General features: G+C 35.2%; 1 protein-coding gene across 1 annotated transcript; it reads left to right on the top strand.

Annotated features, from left to right (window-relative positions):
* The first annotated feature begins 1532 nt into the window (after window positions 1-1532).
* Window positions 1533-15029, top strand: LOC115888453. Its single transcript, XM_030908196.1, has 3 exons — window positions 1533-1796; window positions 6188-6344; window positions 14564-15029. Exons 1-3 carry the CDS (start codon window positions 1613-1615, stop codon window positions 14976-14978), a joined length of 756 nt encoding a protein of 251 aa, XP_030764056.1. The 5' UTR covers window positions 1533-1612; the 3' UTR covers window positions 14979-15029.
* The last annotated feature ends 5828 nt before the right edge of the window (window positions 15030-20857 follow it).

The raw sequence follows: 20857 nt of genomic DNA, 5'->3' as shown, positions 1-20857 counted from the left end.
AATGCGTCTGTTTCTTTAAAGTTTATATTTATACCCTATAACGGACAAAAATTTTTGTATAGAGGTAAATTGTGTCCAGTGAGCTTATTTTGATTCAAAAAATACGTAGTAGTCTTATGTCCAAGGAATAATGGGATACCCAGTTATAGTAAACGCCTTTTTATATACATATTTAAAATCCAATTTGATTTTTATTATTCTGTTCTAGTTGGGCGCAATGTTCAGGTCTGTACAAAGCCTAGTAACACATGTTTGCAAATCTGTGCCTATTGTCGTTCAGTTCGTTGTTCGGCGTAATATTTAGGATAGTTCAGATCTGTACGAAGCTACAGGTTAGAGATGGGCAAAAGTAACCGGTTTTTTGAATAACCGGTATTTTCCTCTAAAATAACCGGTTATTTAAAGGTAGTTTTTTTTCACCTGTTAACCTAATAACCTTGCATTACGTTCAATAACTTATAGCCGGTTATTTTTAAAAAAATCGTACTTGTTTAAAACAAGTAACAATTAAATATTAGCTGTTTGAATCGTAAATTTCGAAGGAGCGAATGGCACGGATCTTCCAGATATTACGACGATAACGGAAGATCCCGCTCCCGCTCCCAAAACGAAAATATATGACATCAAACATCAAATGTCAAAATTAAATCAGGCATCAGGCGAACCCTGATGATAATAATCAAAACAACAGCCGAATGGCCCTGACAGGTCAGGCCGTAAAACAAAGTACTAATGGCATAGACTACTACTAGCCACCAGCTAGCCAAGTGCTACGAACCTAACTTCAAATAGATTCTCTAAATTTTATATTTAAATTTTAACCCACTTTAACGGATTTTCAACGGTTCTTCAAAAGTTTTCCATGGTTTCGCCCAGTTTCACCCACGTTTCACCGTAAATATATTTTATTTGTAGTTTGAAGTCTCTATTGAAGCTTAGACTAAAGAATACAAAATTGAAGTTCAAGTAATGAATGAAGATAATCTTTCATTATCTATTCATTCAGTCTCCTTATTTTTCTTTGGTATTTGATTAAAATAACTTGGTTGTAGATTGTAGAACTTGTGAGTTGTGTGGTTTATTTGAACGTTAAGTAATTACTAGTTTTAATATCATATCCATGTCTACTCAAAAAAGTGAGGTTAGCATTTTTATTTAAATTCATTTTGTACATATACATACTTACATTGCTACAATCTTTATTTAATCATGCGATTTAACACTATTTATTATCTAAATTTGAAGTAACCTATGGAGTGCAGAGGTAAGTAAACCTACAGGAAAACTAGATATTTAGTTTTGCTAGGTTAGGTTATTTGAATAACCGGTTAATTTTGTCAAGTTATTATTTTTTAAAGATAATTCCGGTTAACCTATAACCGGTTTTTTACCAATAACCGCCCATCTCTACTACAGGTTCGAGCCTTCAAACGCGCGAGGCCTTGTTCGTCCCTGCGTCACGTCTGCGGAAAACGCCCGACAACGCGCGTTCTGCCGAATGCGCAACGAAATCGTCCGATTCGTGCTGTTGTCAGGCGAAACGTGGAATACGCGTTGTAGTGCGACAAACGCAGAGCGCTGCTGTAACGACGCCAAGTTCTAGCGTAAAAATATGTCATTGAAACCCGTAATAAATGCCTCTTCTTTGATCGAAGAGGTAAAAAAGAGACCGTGTATTTACGATCAGAAAGCTGCACATGGAAATCAAGAAATGAAGATGCAGGCGTGGAGAGATATTGGTGTGGCTTTGTTTAAGAATTGGTCAGGTTACAGTTCGACGGAGAAGGAGGGAATAAGTAAGAATTAAAACTATATTTTACTCTTTTCTAGTATTTCATATAATGTTTAATGTCAAAATACATGTAAAATACATTCCTTCTGGGGAAATTAAAATAACTTTCGATGCACATCATAATACTATCACCAGCAAACTCCATAAGACGACGCATGGTGTCATTGATGACGTGCAACGAAAGATGTTTTAATTTATCTTTTAGGTTATTATATTATGTCTAGAAAATAGAAGATGATTTTATTTTATCTATGGTCTAGAATTAGTACTTATTATTTAAAAATAAGCAGGATTCACAAAGTGAACTAAAACGATTGATATAGTTGGCTATTCTGATTTTGATCATTTGATTCCTTGATATTTGATTGATATTTCCTTAGTTAGGCAATAAATTTAAGAAATTCCTTTGAATGCAGATACATATGCTTTGAAGCAAATCAAAAAACTTGAGTTTGTTTGGTTGAGCACGTTGGGGACCTAATATGGCTGACGTACCGTTCTAATTTTATTAAAAATGTGTACAAAAAGTATAATGCAAGTAGGTACTCTAACGTGGTGCATTAATTTGTTATTTTTTTACGTTGTTAATAAATTTTAGTAGGTAATTATATTAAAATTGTTATAAAAATATATATTTCTAATAAAAATAAATAAGTTATAATAAATGTTTAATAACACAAACATTAAATACGCTACTGAGGTACGTAAGCCAAATTGAAGTATCTTAATTATTTTTGATTTGATTTTTGAGAAGTAGAGTTTGTGGAAGTAGTAAATAAAAGCGAAAATGCAAGAAAAAATATATAATAACTTAATTCTAAGCCAATTTCATAAATGATCGGTTTACTACACATGTACCGTATGATCGAAAAAACGGCGTCCAGATGACTTGGAAATGACGACCGATGACATTCTCCGTTTAATTTTACATATAAAATGACAACGATCTTCATTTCGTAGCCATCGCTGACGCCGTTTTTTTTCGATTATATTGTATACCATGATTATTGTCACCTACCAGTAAAAAGTTATTCCATTATTTCCGTCAGTTTTTGGCTGAAATCTACTGCACTCAGCATAACCAACTATTTTGCAGTCATTTCTCGATAAATCGCAATAATATCACTGTTCAGTTCTGACACAAAAATTTTCTTTTAGATTTACTACCTATAAACATAAAAGCAGTTGTAGAATAAATAATATAAATAACATATAATAAGCTCATTAAATATAAACAAACACACAAAATTTGAAATCAAATGAAACGTCCAACAAACACACAAAATTTCAATTGAAACGTCAAACAGAACTATCAAGGATGGGGACTTACAATGTCAATTCCGTCCACCATGCATGAATACATGTATGGCATTATCACAGTTTGTATTATACTCCGCCTTCTCCTATCTTGAGTTACAACGAGTTATAACTCATCATACAGTCTCTGGGCTTTAACAAAAGTCAGTATCTGAGACGGCTCCACAGAGGCCAGCTCTTCATCCTCGACATCAGCCATAGCCAAAGTACATGGCATGAACGGTCGTAGTCTCGGCGCACTCAGTGATAAGGTGTTCTGGTGTTTTCTCAGTTTCTCCACAGAATCTGCATTCGCCGTTGTTTCTCAGCTTCAGCCTACTGAGGTGTTCGTTGAGGAGACAGTGTCCTGTTAGAAACCCCGTGACAATTCGAAAATTGTTTTTACTTAAATCAAGGAAAATGTTTTATTTTTCTCGGTCATAAGTTCTTAGAAACTTTTTCGAGTGTCTTAGACCGTTGGAGGACTCCCATTCCACGTTACGGATGGAGTCTTCCAGGTTCCTCAGCTCCGCCTTTAGTTGGTTTCCGCTTGAAAAACAGAACGGTTCTGGTCCAGTTAGTGGGAGTGTTCGCTCCTTTTCTATATAGCTAGATCATTTGCTTTTTCATTACTTTCTACGAGTATTCCTTGATGAGCGGATACCCAGAATAGTAGAACTTTATTTTTTTGTCTAATTTGTTCAGCTTCTCTAGGTATTCTTTGACCAACTTTGCACTACTTTGTACGAATTGATGGTTACTGAGTTGATCGCGTTTAGTGCTGCCTGACTATCGGATAAGATGGTTATTATTTCCTGTTTTCGCTAGTTCTTATCTAAGATAAATTGTACGTATCTTTCGAGGGCGTAGTTTCCACCTGAAGGATGCTGGGGTAGGTGCCCATTGACTCGGAGTATTTAGTTTTCGGCTCAAATACTCCTATTCCTGTCTCTGATTTGGTTTTGGAAGCATCAGTATTCTACGTTATGGTATGGTCCTTTTACATTTTCTGTTGAGCAAACGTTTCTCCCTTCCAACCCTTTTTATTACTCAATACAGTGAAATAATTCTCAAAGTTTTCGATTCTTGGTGGTATGTCATCCACTGGGAGTTGGGAGAAGTGGAATTTTGTTTTTGAGGGTGTTCCAAGCCCCTGACTTGAAAATTCTTCAAGTATAGTGTTTCCGTCAATGAACATTCTAATTATTGTCGCAGTGGCATAACGACTGACGACAGTGTGCAGTGGTTTAGGTTTTGTGCATTGCTGCTATTGGACATATTCTCATGGCACATGTGATGCAGATGCATGCCAGTCTCTGTACTTTGCACAGGTTTTGCCTTGCTGTACATTGCTCTAGTTGTGTGTAACAAGGAACTGCACCATAGGTAATCATGGATCTTATACTATCATGGTATACATCCAGCCATATCATGAGAGCCTTGGGGCTTTGCTGGAAATATTCTTAATATGCCTGTTCCATAAAAGTTTACTGTCCAGGGTTATTCCCAGATATTTGACTTCCTGTGATAGCAGTATTTCCTTTCCATCTAGATGGATTTTTTTCAAGTTTTTCAGACTTCGTTTTGTGGTGAATTGCACTACCGCGGTTTTGTCTGAGTTGATGCTCAGCCAGACAGTCCTGCATCATCTCTCAGCGATGCGTAGTCCTCTTTGCATAATATCACACAGGGTACCTTCATGTTTCCCCCGTGCAATCATGACTATATTATCTGCATACACTATGCAGTGTATTCCCGCTAGAGTTAATTCGTTTAGTAGTTAATTCACTACCAAGCTCCATCTTGAGGAGTTCCTTGCGTTGTTTTAACAACTACAGTTTTGGTACCTATCTCAGCCTCTGCTGTCCGTTAGGTTAGGTTAGGTTGAGAGCATTTACCAAAACCAGCGAATTATCGTACTGTTCACCCCTCTTGTTTCCAGATATCGCTTGACCACCTTGTGGGGTATATTGTCAAACTCCCCTTGCAATATGTCCAAGAAGGTTTATAGGTTGGGTTATATAGCTTAGTCAATAAAACCTATATTAAGGATTTTTAAACTGGTTTTACAACCCAAACCAAAAAAATGTCTGTTAGAATTATGTTATATTATCATTTTGCTGATTGCGTTCAATATCTTTCTTTTAAAAGCTGGGACGAAAGTAAGCCACCTACTATGAGTATCTAAGTACTCCTTTTGTATGTTGAACACCGAATTGAACACTATAGTTTTATATACAAAACTAACAAAGTCCAAACTTTAAATTTTCCAAAATTTAAATTGAATTGACATACTTTGATGATATTTTTGGATAGATAATTTGTACCAATCACTAATCCAAAAATCCTCTTAAAACACAGTTTGGCCAACTATTTAAATCATTGTAGATCGCTCCGTATTTAGAGCATTATGCAGTTTATAAGTAATTTTTATCAGATTTAAATCTTTTCATTTTGATTTAGGACTCGTTTTATAAGGGGCTTCTTCAGGGGAGGGAAATGGTTTACATTTCGCTTCAGATATGGTTTACACATGCTGCTTAAGCCGGTCCCACACGATGCATCAAACACCTTAAAACGTTGGAGACATAAACATTTGCCACACCATGTACGAGACTCTTGTGAATTACGATATTGATGCGTCCAACGTTGGAAGCATCGTGTAGGACCGGCTTTACCATGCTTTACTGTTCAGTGGCATCCCTGTATATTTTAAGTGTATTAGGTTATTGTGATCTTCTCGAGAATCTCATACTTTCCCTAAATTATTAATTGACGCTGGCTAATGTTTCTTTAGATATGAAAAAGACCGAATGAATATAATGCCCGTTTCAGTTAATACATTTTCCAGTTACTAACTCTAGACTAAGGGGATTCTGATTGATTGGGAGCACAGAAAGGGATCTTTAAATTATAGCAATTATAAAATAAAACGTAATTGGAAAAGTTTTCAGATTAAGAATTTTAGAACTTATCAAATTTTATCCTGTGAAGTGAACTGATTTAGCACCTTTTTTTTGTTTGCTTTAATCAGCTTTAAGTAATAAAAATTATTGTTTTACATTTGTGAATATTAATATGACTCCTTTTGCCTTACAGTAAGAGACATGCAAACCAAGTGGAAATCCATAAGAGATAACTTCTCAAGGCAATTGAGAATCCAGGAGCAAGTAAAAGCTGGCGTTTTGTCAGAACCGAGCAAGAAATATGTTTATATGGATCAACTTTCCTTCTTAATAGGTCTCATACACAAAAGGTAATAATACTATTTTAACTAATTATAAATATGTGAATTTGATGGCTGACTATAGTTATTAAACTTTTGATTAGAAATTTAAGGTTGTTATTACTGTATTTGATGAAATTACGATACATACAAGAAAACTAAGGCAGCTTAATTTGGTTTTAGGATTCTTTAATTTAGTATTTTGTATCTAGTCTGTTTTAAATAATTAAATATAAAATTTGGACTATATTTTTAGTATGTTTAGTAAGTTTTCCGGCACTACATATAAGAACTACTGGTCTAATGTATTTAAAATAAGATTTATATTTATTACACCATTATATACCGTAATATGAGAGGTTAAGTGGAAGAAACAGTTAAAACCATAGCAACTGTTTTTTTTTTGGTCGCAATTTCTTTAAATTTGGGTTTTATATGTTCATTTCTACTTAAGCTGAAGTTGAGTTTCTTAAGCTGACCTTTACTTGTTTTATTTTGGTTCAGTGGTTTTAAATTACCTTTGAAAACGAGATTTCAACAATGTTTATGGCTGTGGAACTTTAGTTATAGTTTTTCAGATCATTTTGCAAATATTTTTTTCCGACAAAATAACCCTAAAGAAATCTATAACTTAAAGATTTCTTTAACTTAACTTTAAACAATCTTTTTTACAAAGACTTCTGTTTGGCTAAAAATCAATATAATAATATTAGGTACCGTCGTCGTTTGGGGTGAAATTGATCATAAGAAAAAGTTTTTAGCCGGGATTTGGTATTTGTACAAAATTTTATTTTTGTAAATAAGTTTTTTCGGTAGATGTTCGTGAGAGAGAGAGGTATTGGCATAGATAAATGCAACAAGTTTAGATTGGAAAGCCCGTAAAAATTTTGGGTCGCGAAATTATTTTGGGTCGCGACCATTATACGCGATCTGGCGCTGCTATAGCGGTCGCTAAGAACAACGACAAACAAAAACAGAAATAATTTTCTTTTGTCAAAGTCAGAATTTTCAAAAATCATAACATAGATAAATGCAACAAGTTTAGATTGGAAAGCCCGTAAAAATTTTAGGTCGCGAAATTATTTTGGGTCGCGACCGTTATACGCGATCTGGCGCTGCTATAGCGGTCGCTAAGAACAACGGCAAACAAAAACAGAAATAATTTTCTCTTGTCAAAGTCAGAATCTTCAAAAATCATAATAATCTTTCAAAATCTAAACCGCTCTCATTAAAGAAATTCCGAAAAGTGTTTATAGCGTCCATTTTCAAAGTAATAATTGCTATCTTGTGAGTTTAATTCAAGTTTTATTTACTCCAACCGGTGATAATTGTGAAAAAGTGGCATTAAAAACTTAAAAAGCCGTGCTGTGAACTGCAAAAACCATCGTGGATCGTGGCATAACGTCGGTTTCCAATGTTTTATAGGTATTTCATACATGCGTCCTTATATAAAATAAAGTTTTTTGTATGCAACACACTGTCTTTTATTTATAATTAAACGAAATTAATAATAAATTTGAATAAACAATATTTTGCGATATAATTCCGGAAAAAGCCGAACCGCTCCGAAATTTTCAAAAGTTTTGGGTCGCGACCGTTGCAAGAATAGCGCCAAATAGTGTTTACATTGTCCTTATGGGCACTTTCCAATCTAAACTTGTTTCATTTATCTATGAATCATAATAATCTTTCAAAATCCAAACCGCTCTCATTAAAGAAATTCCGAAAAGTGTTTATAGCGTCCATTTTCAAAGTAATAATTGCTATCTTGTTAGTTTAATTCAAGTTTTATTTACTCCAACCGGTGATAATTGTGAAAAAGTGGCATTAAAAACTTAAAAAGCTGTGCTGTGAACTGTGAACTGCAAAAACCATTGTGGATCGTGGTATAACGTCGGTTTCCAATGTTTCATAGGTATTTCATACATGCGTCCTTATATAAAATAAAGTTTCTTGTATGCAACACACTGTCTTTTATTTATAAAATTAAACGAAAATAATAATAAATTTGAATTAACAATATTTGGCGATATAATTCCGGAAAAAGCCGAACCGCTCCGAAATTTTCAAAAGTTTTGGGTCGCGACAGTTGCAAGAATAGCGCCAAATAGTGTTTACATTGTCCTTATGGGCACTTTCCAATCTAAACTTGTTTCATTTATCTATGGGTATTGGTTTATAGAGCACGTCAACATGTAACAGTCAAATTTCCTCGCAACGACCTCTGTGTGCTAGCTCATAATATATCGCAAATAGCTATTATTTTTGCATCATGTTTACTATAATTTTATTGTTAAATATTATTTTATTTAAATTTTACAATTATGCAACCCGATATACACCGCGCTGCAGCTGCACATTATTGTCACTGATGCCGACCAGCAGTAGTAGGCTTTTTGTCCATCTCTCTATATCTTTGATCATCACTTTTGTCCGTCACTTGTCACTGTCAAATCAAATCAGATGTTTTTGGATTTATTTATCCTTTGTTTTGGTTATTGAAATTTTATAATTATCAGATAAAATTTCGCAGTTAAATTGGTTATCTTTGATGTGAATCGCAGTGTGCAATTGGTTCATTTAATTGTGGGAATTTATGAGTTTAGTTCGTTCATTGACCGGATATGGAATATGGCTGAGGAGAAAATATTCTAGAACATCATTTTTTATTTATGCCTTTTTGTGAGTAGGACTAGTCAAGATATATAGTTCTCTATCTATATCCTGGAGGGAGATTTCCGGTTGAAATCTGATTTTGTGAAGGAAATCGAATCCTTGCATCACTTCTTGTGTACCCACCGTCCGAATGTCGTCGTGAAGAACTGGCTGCCGTTTCGTGAAGCATTCCCTGTTGGTGAATAGCAGGTCTTCGTAGAAAAGGATTAAGGCTTCCGAAGCATATTTGGTCAGAGACGTGGTTGGATTTGTTGATGTTTATGGACCGCCGACCAATTTCCGCAATGGGATTAAAATAGCCAAATTTTCCGCCCGATATTCCGATTCCACGTGCCCAAGAAGTCCCCGAATAGTTCCAAGGTATGCTATAATTCTTCTGCCTATTCTAAGTCAATGCTCAACTGATTTTTATTCGTATTGTTGACTGGTTTTCGACTTTTCCACGCCCACGTGGTGTAGAAAGATTAGTTGAGTGTTATCTTTCTTAAGTCTTATTTGGTTGTTCGTAATTGTAGAGCAAGAAGACCGATCCAGACCGTACAGCACAGAACAGTCCAGAATTCCATCCGTTCCTGCTGCCCGTGTGTAGAGTTACCCGTTGGACATCATAAACCCTCGTCGAGGTAAAGTTCAGATTTGATTAGTTCTTCTTTATTACCTTTATTAACTCCTACACGTTGTGCTAGTCCTTGTTCTATAATTGAGGCTCTTTTCTAAGACAACCAATGTTATTTAGGGTTTTTTATGTTCACCATTTGAAACCTCAACTCCTTGCCTTTCATCTGTACGTCTGCTGACATCCGTGGGCTCCAGTGACGGTACACCGAGCTGCTGTACTCTGCTGTAGCCACCCCATAGCTATACACCGTAGCTCAGCCGGAGGAATTTCCGAGTTGTTTCAAGATTGTACATCGATTAGAGTAAGACTGTTTAGATTTAGATTTGCTATATGTAAACCACCCTGGTTGTATCTAGTGTTAAGTTAGATAAGGGGGCTTGACGTCTTAGTTTTAGTATAGTTAAGAACATTTTCATTTTGCATTCATAACTAGTAATTCTTATTGATTTAAATTTCTTAACATTCATTCATTTCTTTATAAACTTTTAATATTTTAATAAATTGCTTAAATATTTTTACTAGTATTATTTACAGTCTAGTTTCATAGTTAAGTTAGAGTCACTTAAGTTCAAGTAATTATAGTATATTTGAAGTTCATGGTAGTTACACTCAACAGTTCGAGGTTATTGTTGAAGTCTACTTAATAGTAACATCTTTTATGCCGAGTCCGAAGAGTATCATCTTGTGGCGCCCTTTTATTAATATCTTTGAACCTCGACCACCCGGCTGTTAAAATTAAAAAGCTAGTGGCCTCTATGTAACTCATTCTGCATTAAGTAAACTTGTGTTTTATTGAACTTCAAATTAGAAAGGGCGTGGCAAACAGCGAGGGTTTTTTAGCGCTCAATAATAAGCTTCAGTTAATATGAGGTTTTAAATTATTAGAAATTAAAGATGTTAGATGTTAGTGATGGGAACAACACCAAATAATCAGAAAATTTGAAAAAAATATACTAAAGGCCTGGAACGAACAAAATGTCCTGAACAATCTCATACTACGTGTGGGGTGTGATTGATTGCGTTTTATTTAATGCATTGAATAAGCCGTATACCTACATAGAAACTGATTAATCTAACCCCAGTCTATTTTAAAGTCATGGTTTAAATTTTATAGGATTCTTTATCATTTGGGGTGAGATTTATCAATGAAAAATTTTATTAAAATTAAAAATTTAAAAAAAACTTTTACTAACACGAATTTTCAAACTTCGATATCTTCAATTCGGGACACAAAATATTCAGATTCATGTCGGATAGCCTCTTCAGCGTCTTCTTCTAAAGGTTCGTCATCTAAATTGTCGTTAGTTACTGGTCCATTGACATATGATTCGCTAGAGCTATCATTGTTTGCTGTAACACTTCTGCCAGGCTCCACCGTTAGCTTCTGGCGTTTTATGTTTCTTCTTGTCGGTGCTGCTGAGAATCGTTGTTGTTGTAAATAGTTTAAAAGGGTATCACTGATATCGGTCCAGGGTTATTATCATTTGCTGGAATTTTGCAAAAAGCACGCTTTGGATCAATTGGTATAATTGCAGTTGCTTGAAATGAGCTGATGGGGTCATTCTTAATGGCATTATCGGATATATTTTCCATTTCGGCCAAAGTAGAGGCAAGCAGGTGCAGAAAGTCCTTCTTATCTATTGACGTTTGCTGTTTATTTGCCGCCTTCCAATTCGTCAACACTCTTCTCCATGCATTTTTGAATGAGCGGAAAAATCCCACGTCTAAGGGTTGGTGCTGCAGAGTTTTTTAATGGAGTCAATCAATCTCACCCGTACTTAAGATTAATCTGACCCCTTTGAACAAATTAAAGTATAACCTCACAATCCACAATCCAAAATAACTAAATTTCGGAATATAACTTGCAGAAACATCAACAAATAGCGCCATGCAATCAGTGTGTTCGTTATATCACAATTTGACTTACCAATCAAAGTTCTAGAAGTTGTAAATGAAAGCAAAAACAGTTAAACAATTTGAATGGATTTTTAAACAAAAAACAGCGATTTAACGATGTGACTTTTACACATTCCCTTCGACCGTGTTTCTACTAAAGACACTTGGCGGTTTTACATTAAACGAACATTTGAATTAATAAAAATGCAATCTAGTGATCAATCTCACCCCCGGATATCAATTTCACCCCAAACGACGATAAAGAGAGATTTTACACATTTTTTTTTTTGATTTTTAGTACTTTGATATTTTGAAAACTTGAAATTTATAGGTTGCCTCTCTGGTCTTGAAAATATTTGTAGGCGTTTAGTTACAAATAATTTCAAGTTGCAATACTTCCAGATATACTGTAACTACATGTCAACGTTGATGCATCTCATTAAGCAATTGTTATTAAATAGTAAGTAATATTAGTTTCAAAACTGAGCTTATGACAGTCAAAATATCAATGGTTAATAGAGGCTCTGTGAGATAGCTCTAAATTGTTATTGGTATATACAATTGGATTTAAATTGTTTATTTTTGTGTTCCTTCTTCTTATGAAGGAACTTTATGAAATCAACAAAAACACTTAACAACTTTAAGTAGTGTTTTTTGTTGACTAGGAAAATTTATCACAAGTTAAGAGCCACAAATGGGTTTCCGTAGGATTCTATCGAGGGGTGTCTCACTATTGGAATTACATGTACATTTCCTTGGCAGTCGCTGGCAGTCATTGGCAGTCTTATGGCAGGCACCTATAATAATTACATGGCAGTCATAGGCAGTCTTCTTCATAGTCATTGGCAGTCGCTTAGCAGTGGAAGGATATTTTGGCAGTACGTGTACATTTTTTTACCCGAGTGAGACACCCCTCGGATTCTATACACAGTTTTGTTTCGGTAGTACTCTAAAAGTCTGGTTAGTCTTGGCCTACCGAACAATATGCGTCCATGTTTTTTTATGTCCACTTATATTTTTTTTTCTTTGCCTGTTCAATGCTGATCCACTCCTGATGTTTTCCTTCCATCACATCCTAGAGGCTTCTTTCCTACTGGTAACTCCTCCCATAAAAGTACCTATCACAAGTCTTTCATAGTTGGTACTTAATTATTTGAACAACGTTTTTGATATTACTCAGGGTGCCACAAATTCGGGGTACGAGCATTGGTATCCGTATTGTAACCGTAATAGATATGAACATTGTTAAATTGGGGCAAAGTTGCGCCTTGTGATGTTGCGCCTTGTTGCGACCATGATGCCATCAGAAAAGTTTTAAAAAGTTCAAGGAATGCTGATTTTTTTGGAAAAAAGGATTTTTTTGAAAATCAATTTTATTTTTTTTTCTGTTGTTCATTGTTCATTCTCATAGCCACTTTATCATGGCTATCTGATAGTGTTTTTAGATTTTCAAACTAGCTGGTAATTTGTGAGATACACAAACCAACATAATTTTTTCAATTACAGACCTGCACTTTTTATTTCAGGTTTTGAAAGAATTCGGTCTCTTCAGTACGATGATATGCAACACTTAATATTTTTCCTGTTTCGGGCATTTAAACACATTTATTTAAACTAATTTGAAGTCCGGCGGGGGGCATTATTTAACGTCATTTGTAAAAGTGAAATCAATACACCTCAATATTTGGTCATTTGGAAGTATAAGATCTGTTGAAAGGGCATAAAATTGAACGAAAAATAAATTTGTGCAATTGCGAAAGGGTGGTAACCCTTTCGAACATGTAGAGGATTAGAAACTGGTTTGTAGAAGTTGATTTATTTATAATAACTACGATTAATATTATGCTTAATATTAAATCGTACATAGAGAGTTCAAATTCAAAATAAAAAGTTAAAAATAATATCTTTAAATTGCGGACCTGAATATTATTTATTTGAATCTTTCAATTTGCTCGATTTTGGGAAATGAGGGTATACACCCTTCCATGGTTCGGATTTAGCCCTCTGTGCTTTTCACAGCTTGTCTTACTTCTTACCAAATAAAAAAATTGTACTGCTTGGAATCTGGTCTCAAATGGTAGTATACGAAGCGTTTCTGAAATTAGCTACTTTTTCGATTTTGTGAAAGAAATTTATGTATATTTTGCTCAGAATACGGGGATACTTGAAAAGAGATATTCAAAACTTAGATCTAGATCAAGAACATGAAAAAGATTAAACCCTTGGTCACCTAAACACAATGCGATCTAGGTACGTCGATGTACAGATAGCCTTGATATATATCATATTAACATCCAATAAGCAATAACATCCAACACCAGAAGCCGATGAAGCTAAATCCAGAGACTAAACCTATTAAACTACATTAGAAATGTTCGAAATGATATTGCAATGTTACACAGTTTATAGGAAGTGAAAAGTAACTTTACTAATCAGTTTATGGCACGAATATTCCCCTAGGAGATGTGAGACTTTGTTGTTGGTGGGGAACTTCCTAGTCAGGTAATAGGGGAATCCCCTCTGGTACTTTTACTGGGTCTAAAGAGCATCTCATTGTCTTGTCCCTGGCTGTAGTGTCGTGTGTCGTGGCTAGGGAATTGCACCAAGGCCTATAACGATGGCGGATGGGACTACTTTGTCCGTCAATATACCAGGCACCCTCTATTGTCTGTGATCATGTATTACGGGCAGAAGGTGTGGGGAAGTTTTAGCTTAACCGTCCGGACCAAGAGGAGACAACCTCACCAAAAATAGAAATTCTATGATGACGGGACCAGGTCAAAGGGATAATTTCAACCGTGAGGAACCAGGGGGCAACCCATTGTATTCTAGTTTCCCTTACTTCTACATGTGGGGCTTGTAGAAGTGAACTGACTAACATTTGCGGTGTAACTGACTTCAAATCCAAGGAGGCAATAGAGATAGAGGGGTATAAAAAGCTCATAGATCTATGAGGTCGCGGTGATTAACTTCTCTCCTCCGATATAATCTACATCTACTATCTAAATAAAAATGTCCTGTTGTTTTTTTCAGTAAAAGATTTATATTTTTATTTCAGGGAAAGGATCCAGCTAACTTTGGACGACAGCAGGGACAGCAGCGATACAGTTTATGCACTGGATGACACAAAACCTATTTGCGCTGTCAGCTCAGCCGAATCTGTTCAAGAACCGACCCAATCCGTTCAATTTGTCCCTATTCAACCGAAACCCAGTTTTTCTACCAGCACCACCATCGACTTCAATCCTTTGAATACCGATTGTTCGGAGCCCGCTCTAAAGAGAGTGGCGAGATCTTTGGATGAGCTGGTTGCTATTGAAAAAGACGACAAAGCCGACGATCCGATGGGCAACAAAAAATTCCTATTGTCGCTGTTGCCGTTTCTCAAAAAACTGCCCGACGATGTCAATTTGGAAGTTAGATTGCAATTGATGAGCGTACTGCAGACGTATACTAGTGGAAAAACGTTCTAAATTGATATTTAATTCATAATTTACTATCTAATAAACAATAAATTAATAAATACTGGTAATAAGTAATGTTAAAGTATTTTTAATTTACCTTAACCGAAAAATAATTTTCATGAAAGCGAGGCATTTAACGTATGAAACGGTATTTTTTATTTTTTATAAAAACTGTGCACGTTAACTTACACATTTTAATTCCTCTCCTTGAGAAAAATATTATTGAAATAAACTTTATCAATCTATTTAAAGTTGCCGTAGGCATATCTGATTGCGTTGGTTAATTTCTGGGGTTATTATTTTTGTTTGTTTTGGACGCCAGCAGGGACAGCAACGCACACTTAACGCACTGGATGACACAAAACCTATTTGCGCCGTCAGCTCAGCCGAATCTGTTCAAGAACCGACCCAATCCGTTCAATTTGTCCCTATTCAACCGAAACCCAGTTTTTCTACCAGCACCACCATCGACTTCAATACTTTGAATACCGATTGTTCGGAGCCCGCTCTAAAGAAAGTGGATGAGCTGGTCGCTATTGAAAAAGACGACAAAGCCGACGATCCAATGGGCAACAAAAAATTTTTATTGTCGCTGTTGCCGTTTCTCAAAAAACTGCCCGACGATGTCAATTTGGAAGTTAGATTGCAATTGATGAGTGTGTTGCAGACGTATACTAGTGGAAAAACGTTCTAAATTGTTATTTAATTCATAATTTACTATCTAATAAACAATAAATTAATAAATACTGGTAATAAGTAATGTTAGAGTATTTTTAATTTACCTTATCCGAAAAATAATTTTCATGAAAGCGAGGCATTTAACGTATGAAACGGTATTTTTGGTTTTTATTAAAACTGTGCACGTTAACTTACAAATTTTAATTCCTCTCCTTGAGAAAAATATTAATAAAATTGAAATAAATTGTATCATTTTTTTAAAAGTTGCTGTAGGCGTGATTTGATTGCGTTGGTTAATCTCTGGGGTTATTTTTTTTGTTTTTTTATGAACGACAGCTGGGACAGCTACTATACACTTTACGCAGTGGAAGACACAAAACCTATTTGCGCCGTCACCTCAGCCGAATCTGTTCAAGAACCGACCCATTCCTTCAGTTTGTCCCTATTCAACCGAAACCCAGTTTTTCTACCAGCACCACCATCGACTTCAATCCTTTGAATACCGATTGTTCGGAGCCCGCTCTAAAGAGAGTAGCGAGACCTTTGGATGAGCTGGTCGCTATTGAAAAAGTCGACAAAGCCGACGATCCGATGGGCAATTTTATGTTTGAGTCTAAACGAGATTATAGCCATACAGAATGTGAAATATCAAAATGAGACAGTCTTGTGATTTTTTTACCGCGTATGGTGTTATGTATATTAGGTATATTTCGTTTGGTTTTGGTTGTTGGTTTCCAACATCGTTGGAATATAAAAGGGAAATAATACCTTTAATATATACACTATTGTAGAGTTCAATGACAGTTGTAGACGTTGTACGGTTTAAGCATACCAAGTAGCCGAGGCATAAATATATTTTTTACGAAACAGGGGATAAAAAATTAATAATTGATAAGTAAAACTAACCCAAACAAAATGAATAAAAAATAGAATTTGGAATTGTACGTATCTATTGTAAATTGTAAAATGTCATTGTTAAATATTTTTACCAATCATAAACAAACAAACAAAAGATAATACAAAACATTATACAAATAATATTGTCAGTCTTATTGTTTAAAACATTTATATAAATGTTTATTTTAAACAATAAGACTGACAATATTATTTGTATAATGTTTTGTATTATCTTTTGTTTGTTTACTTTCTTTGTTTACTTTACCTTTGTCTACAAATTGTAAATTTTTTTGACAATAAAGGCATTTATTTTATTTATTTATTTAAGCTATTCGTATATTAACCGATAAACGGAGGCATGAGAATGAAATAAATATGACAAATAAAAATATGACATAAATTAGAATCGATTGACGTATTCATTTCGGTCACTTCCTGTTGCACCGGAAATGTCTACAACTTTTGATATTTAAATTAGTGATGGGAAAAACCGATTAATTTCAACAATCGAGTACTCGAGTATCAAGCGATTGCAATAACCGAGTGATCACTCGAGCGAAATATCGCTCGTATTTAAAAATACGTTTTTTTTCCGTCGCATGTTGTAAGTACTCGTTAATGCCAAGCGCCAAGCAGTAAGCTGCGTGCGCAGGACACATATTCTTTCGGTAATGAACGGCAAGTAGTAAGCGGCGAGCGATTCGCTTGATCGCCTGATTTAGTTTATTTCGAAGCTTTTTTATTTTTTTACAGATAAAACCACGAAATTTGGTGACGTAAATTTGGATTGATTGACATATTCAATTGTTTTCGGTCACTTCCGGTTTCACCGGAAATGACTGCAACTTTTGATTTTTAAATCGCACCCTCGGTATTTTTTTACTTTATTCGGTAGAAAATGATACTCTGAATAGAATGACATATCACATGCCAACTTTTGACATTTTCGCATATGGTTTATTTGAAATTGTAACATGCGGTTCATAACGACAATTTGACTCGAAGTACCAAGTGTGTGGTATCAAATTATTCGTAAAAAAAATCTTTTCGAAATACGCTAATAATCCACCCTCGTTCCATTTGAAAAAAATTGAGATATGATCAAAATTCCATTTGGGCATCTTTTAACCGGCCAGGGCAAGACGCTAAAAACATTAAACAATCAAACGATTAAAAATTAGTGTTTTTAACACAGCCATGGCACTCTAACGTGAAATTTAAAATACAATTTGTTTTTAAGCGAATATGTCAAAAGTTGACATATGAATGACGGTGCCATTTAAAAATCAAAAATTGTAGTCATTTCCGGTGAAACAGGAAGTGACAGAAAACAATTGAATACGTCAATCAATCCTAATTTATGTCATATACTAACATACCAAATCTCATTTTTTTATCTAAAAAAATAAAAAAGTAATAGGGGTGTGCCACTTTTGAGACGCGCCCGGTATATACGGCGTTGTATAAATTTACCACCTGCAATGTATGTAGAAAATTCGCTCGGCTTTTTATTGAGTATGTCACATTAAAATCGGATTTCAATTTATTTCATTCTAGGATCGCTTGCGTTCGTCGCTTGGTACTCGTCACTTGCATCGCTCGTTCATAATCGAGCGATGTCGTTTATTTCAATAATAGACTAACAGAATTTTCGCTCGAGTTATCCCATCACTATTAGTGATGGGAAAAAACCGAGTAATTTCAATAATCGAGTACTCGAGTTTCAAGCGATACCAATAATCGAGCGATCGCTCGAGCGAAATATCGCTCGTATTTAAAAATACTGTTTTTCGCCCGTCGCTTGTTGTAAGTACAGCAGTAGTTGCGTGCGCGGGCCGCATATTCTTTGATGAATGGCAAGTAGCAAGCGACGAGTAATTCGCTTGATTTAGTTTATTTCAAACCATTGTCAATGTAGGGTGTAGAATTTTCTCACTCCATACGCAACGGATAACGTCGTATAAATTTGCTACCTGCAATGTATGCAGAAAATTCGCTCGGCTTTTTATCGAGTATGTCACATTAAAATCGGATTTCAATTTATTTTATTCTAGGATCGCTTGCGTTTGTCGCTCGTAACTCGTCACTTGCATCGCTCGTTCATAATCGAGCGATGTCGGTTATTTCAATAATCGAGTACTCGAGTGAACGGCTTTATGGCATACCCTTGTACTATTACAATAGAATTGCAAATATGACGTAAATTGATATGGAATTTTTCTTATTTAGTTATGTATGTGCATGTGAAAAAATGTAATAAATACAACAAAAGTGACAATCTGGAAATTTGTTACATTCACGAGTATTTCTAAAAGCCGTCGCCCCTACTGTCCGGTAAAACGTTATGTGTAGATGGGGTTTTATAAAGTGTACAAATTAGAAGAAAAGGAAATAAAGATTTTGGAAATATTTTGGTTGTGTTAAGATTTCGTGAAGTTTATCTTATAAGAAACTTCCTTTTTCTTTCTAAAAATATAATATTTCCATGACGCCTTCAAATTAAAAAAGTCGAATCAAAAATCGAAGGCGTGTAGGATTGCGACGTTGCCAGACTTAAAACTAAACATATAATTTATGTGAAACACGTCCCAGCGCCTCATTTTGTAAAAATTTATGAAACCGGTTCAGTGAGTGTTCCGGGAAATGCAGAGCTACGCCGCCAAACGCTACCAAACGCTACACTGGCTTCGTTATTATAATTTTTCTATCAATCGAATTTGTATGTTTGTCTTATCAACTATTTCCTCGTACGGGATTTTATCGGACCATATCGGCCACTGATACCATTTCTATTCGTCTTTTCACGGTTTCGCTCTTATCAGACGTACATTTGTGTATAGTGCCAGTGTGGAGCCTAGCGTAGCGGGCATGTGACTTATTTTTTTATAGGGCGGACATCGTTGCCTGCACCAATGTCACGACAGCATATTATACCGACTATAAAATTTCAAAGCTCAATTTTCATTGTATTCTGATTCTAAGATTAAATCTGAGATGGGTTCGAATCCTGCATACATTCCAAAACACCCATTTAAAATTCAATAATATTACGTTTGCTACATAACGCCCAACGTAAAATACCGTAAATTTACAGAGAATGTGTTCTGACATAATTCACTGTTATATTCTGTAAATTTACTGTGACGGTCTTCAGTAATACAAGGATTTAATACGCAATAATAAGTTCTGTGAATTTCCTGTAGCCTGTAGGGTTGCCAACTTTCAAAATAAAAAAAATAGAGGACAAGAGTGTAAAAAAGCGCCTCAGGCTTAACATTTTTTGAAATTCGCCCAAATGTTGTCAAGAATTTACCCGGAAGTTATGTAAACGTTATGCGGTTGATGTGCTTTCGTACTTTCTTAAAAATATTGATACTCAAAAGTTGTTAAAATAAAACAAGCGATTATCTACAAAACTTTTTATATCAATACAAGCTAAGAATAAGTAAGTATAAAAAAGCTAAATATGCATAGCACAAAATTTTTTTTTTGCCTATAAGTATTGCTTTACGGTACCACAGATTATACAGATTATAAACTTTGTTTTTTCTTTATTGTTTCCCGTGGTTCCAATTTTCGGAATCGGGCACTAGTTAGGTTACTACTTTGCGCACATAGCACGCCCACTTATGGCCTCTGAAATTGTGCACAGCGCCTGGCCGGCACAGTTATTAGAGAGATATCGGAAAACCGAATAGCGTCATGCAGTATTTACGCGTACCTTATCATGGTTACGATATGCGCGAGTCAATTTTTAACGCAACACCCACTTATAACGTTACCGGCTGACGTAATTTGCGGATCAATTACACCAAGCCCTATTTCTAAATAACGTTTAAAAATTGCTTAAATGGGCATGTGCAGGTATTTGACAACCCGGGCCGGCCGGCGAGATCTTTTATTTAAGGTTATGTTTGAATTGTTTTGAATTATTACTTTAGTTTTATTAGGTAATTTGATATTTAAGTAGCTGGGATTAGTTTTAATTAAATAAATATGGCCCAAAATATGGGTTCCACCTCTTCCAATATTAAAGAACCTATAAAGAGGCTTAGGTTTACAGCAGATGACGACTTAGCCCTTCTGAGAGAATTTGTTGCTTTTACCTTGCTTATACCTACTAAACCCACTGGCAGACGTTGAACAATAAAGCACTGGATATAAGCACTTTAGACCTTTAGTTTTAAAATACCTAGTAAACAAAACATTTTCAAAGTTAGGTTAAGTTTAAATAATGGACGCGACGCGAACAGAATTCTTTCCGATCCGATAACTATAAATGAAGAGAGTTAATACCACCTCACGTAAAGGAA

The sequence above is a fragment of the Sitophilus oryzae genome, unplaced genomic scaffold (genome assembly GCF_002938485.1).
Source record: "Sitophilus oryzae breed Bouriz unplaced genomic scaffold, Soryzae_2.0 scaffold_738_pilon_pilon, whole genome shotgun sequence".
Taxonomy (NCBI): Eukaryota; Metazoa; Arthropoda; class Insecta; order Coleoptera; family Curculionidae; genus Sitophilus; species Sitophilus oryzae.
This window is presented reverse-complemented; position numbering and strand designations above follow the sequence as displayed.